This window comes from Oryzias melastigma, linkage group LG10, assembly GCF_002922805.2.
Source record: "Oryzias melastigma strain HK-1 linkage group LG10, ASM292280v2, whole genome shotgun sequence".
In the NCBI taxonomy this organism is placed as follows: domain Eukaryota; kingdom Metazoa; phylum Chordata; class Actinopteri; order Beloniformes; family Adrianichthyidae; genus Oryzias; species Oryzias melastigma.
The window spans coordinates 18,903,284-18,906,255 of NC_050521.1; the positions used below are offsets into that span (position 1 = coordinate 18,903,284).

Genomic DNA, 2,972 nt, shown 5'->3' on the forward strand with positions numbered 1-2,972 from the left:
GACGGTCCATGTAAACACAGCTGTGTTTGCATTGAATATCCACAGGGTTCCTCAAATTTCTGGCTTAAAAATAGTAAATATGTCATTTCTTTGCCCAAAAATGCTCGGGGCAACAAAATCTACAAATTTATAGACTTTAAGGCGTCGAGTAAATACTGTTCTATGTGGCAGTTTGAGTGCAAAGGTTATCTAACCTTTTCACTCCCCCCCCATGCCGCTGGTCAAGACCAGTCCTCACAGTTCCCTTCAAGCATTAATTAACCACTTACTTACAGTTTAAGATAATTAAAATATGTGACTTCAATGTGCATGGAAATAATGAATTTGCCCCTCCTTCCTGAAGGGCTGAAACAAGAGAATGCTTCCAACTCTTCCACTCGAGTGTCAGTGGTGTCTCTGGGGCTATTAAAGTGTGCAGATTAAATTAGCGTGACCTTTTTACATATTCTTAAATTCACCACACACATTTGTATGCCAGACAAGGAAGTGGCTGTTAACGTGTCGGAAAAACCTGGAGAACAAAAACAGGCAGAGCTGCAGGGATGCATGTCGCATCTTCTGCACTTGATGTGAATTCAGAACACAAGTTCAAGGAAACTGTTGGTCAAGACTAAAGGTTGTCTTTTTTTCTTCTCCGTCTCTTCTCCATGTTTAGTTGGACAGCGCCATGTCCCTCATTCAGGCTGCAAAGAACCTGATGAATTCGGTCGTCTCCACCGTCAAGGCTTCTTACGTCGCCTCCACCAAGTACCAGAAGAACAAAGGCATGGAGGCCCTCAACATGCCCGCAGTCTCCTGGAAAATGAAAGCTCCTGAGAAGAAACCTCTGGTGAAGAGGGAGAAGGATGACAGCCAGGCAAGAGTGAAGAGATCCTCTCAGAAGAAGCACGTCAACGTGGTGCAGGCTCTGAGCGAGTTCAAAGCCATGGATAGCATCTAGACACACAAGAACACACGTCAACGACCAATGAGTTTGGAATAGATTGAGCTCGTCATTGTTTCATTCAGACTCCACAACTGCAGCTTGTCTGTATTTCCTCATTCCCGTTGCTTGCATTCAGATTAGCTGTGTCGTTATTGGTTCGACCGTCTCTTTGGGGGTGGAGTCATCCAGGCGAGCCTTCTTTCTTCCATGTGTGGAACTAACTCGCCTGAGCTTTTCATTCTCTCCTAACTACTTTAAAAGTAAAACCTTAGCACCAAGAGCTTCATTTTATTTCTCAACTCTTTTTGGAAAATATTACCTATGCAAAATTTCAATTGCCTTTTTTCTTTTTTTTTTTTACTCTAAGTTTAAGTATAGGTTTTTGTAAGTGATGGGTGAACTAGTGACCTACGTGTCTCCATGTGTGCCTGACTTTAAATTGTTTCTAATTATTTGACTTTGGGAGTATCTTTTCATTCTAAATTAACCGCCTGAATCGTACGTTCTTCGTCATTAAGCCAAAGGAGACGGTTTTGGTACAGAACTGGTACAGTTTGAAATCCACATTTAAAGCAAACGCTTCAAACCGGTTTTGGAATGAATCCAATCCCATATCAATGATATCTAAATCAAACTTCATTCACATCGAGACCAAGGACTTCTTTTTTATGTCCAATTAAGAGGATCAATATTTGTCTTTTTTTAGCTTAGTTCATCAGTGCAATCTTTGAGTCTTTTTTGCCTATTGATTTGTCTTGTCCTCGAGTTTCTGAACACTAATCATGATTTTAAATTCCGTCTTTATAAAAAAACTTAGAAAAACCTTGATAGATTTTGGAGCTTTAAAGTAACTATTTCTTTTAGGCGCAGCAGCAGGACGGAGTTGTTCTGCGCTGCCTGGTTTCCAGTTGTGCAGAGTTACCGTGTTGCAGGGTGGTACATTGGTGTCGAGCACGGCTTTGAACTCCTGCTGCTCTGGAACTTTTTGTTCGTATAACACCTCTAAACTCCAGCTGGATGGGCATGTCTTGTTTTTTTTGACAGGTGTTTCTTTTTTTTAGTTGAAGCCAGGCAGATCGTTTTCTTACATTTGCACCCTTTTTCAACCTTTTTGCTGTATTTGGATTTAAATTTTGAGTGGATTAGTATTTTTATTTACAGCTCACTTCTTAGTGCACACCTTGTATCACTGTGCCTGATTTATATATTAAACAAATAAAACCAATGCCGTTTCTTTTCTTTTTTCTGTGTGCAGCCTAAAATCTTGTATTCATCTGGACTTGTGTTTGTTGAACCTTTCAGCTGAAGTTTTGAATGCTCAGCAGCGCTCCATGTTTTATTTTTGCAATCGTATTAGTCCTGCGGTGATTCTTCTTAAACAGCTTGTTGGGATGAGTCTTCATCGAGATGTAGTAAAATATTTGTGACTAAATGATGTATTCTTCACATGCAGCAGTAATCTGTCGTGAGTCACAAGCCTTTCTTGGAAAACACATCCAGCATAAACACACTTGAATCTCCAACATTCCTGCACAAGTTATAAACAAACCTGTTTACCGTTTTACAAAAAGGTCAAAGGGTGAACCTGCAAAGGAAACCAACCCTGTTTGTTTGTTTGATAAAAGTTTTGTTTTGTGGGAGATCTGGGAGAGGAGAATGTTGTTTGGATGCATCCTGCATCTCTGAGCAAAATTGGTTTAAGAAACTCAAGAAAAATACAGATTTAGGGTTTCTAGATAAATCATCTTCTGAAATGAAAATTAAAGTCAATTCATTATGTTGAATAATAAAGCGATGTGAAAAGCAAAAACTGAATTTGTTTAAAGAAATGGTTTCCATAGTAACAGGTGTATCTGGTGCAGGCACATTGCAGCGTTTTCTTATGCGTCCTTCAGAGACTCGGGACGGGTAGTTGTACATTTTTTATTTTTTTTGACAGAGGCATGAATAATTAATGGTGGAGTTCAGCTGTACATCATGGTGGACAAGTTTCTTGAGAGCGATTGAAGTGTTGCTCAAGTTGTTCTCAACTCTGACAACTCACTGG

At 39.8% G+C, this 2,972-nt stretch overlaps 1 protein-coding gene across 1 annotated transcript in view; it reads left to right on the forward strand.

Annotated features, from left to right (window-relative positions):
• The window catches only part of ctnna1 (catenin (cadherin-associated protein), alpha 1), a 50,406-nt gene extending 48,256 nt beyond the window's left edge, over window positions 1–2,150 (forward strand). The window contains exon 18 of the mRNA XM_024283112.1: window positions 656–2,150. Within this exon, the coding sequence (XP_024138880.1) occupies window positions 656–940 (285 nt within the window). The 3' untranslated portion in view covers window positions 941–2,150. The remainder of the gene's footprint in view (window positions 1–655) is intronic.
• The last annotated feature ends 822 nt before the right edge of the window (window positions 2,151–2,972 follow it).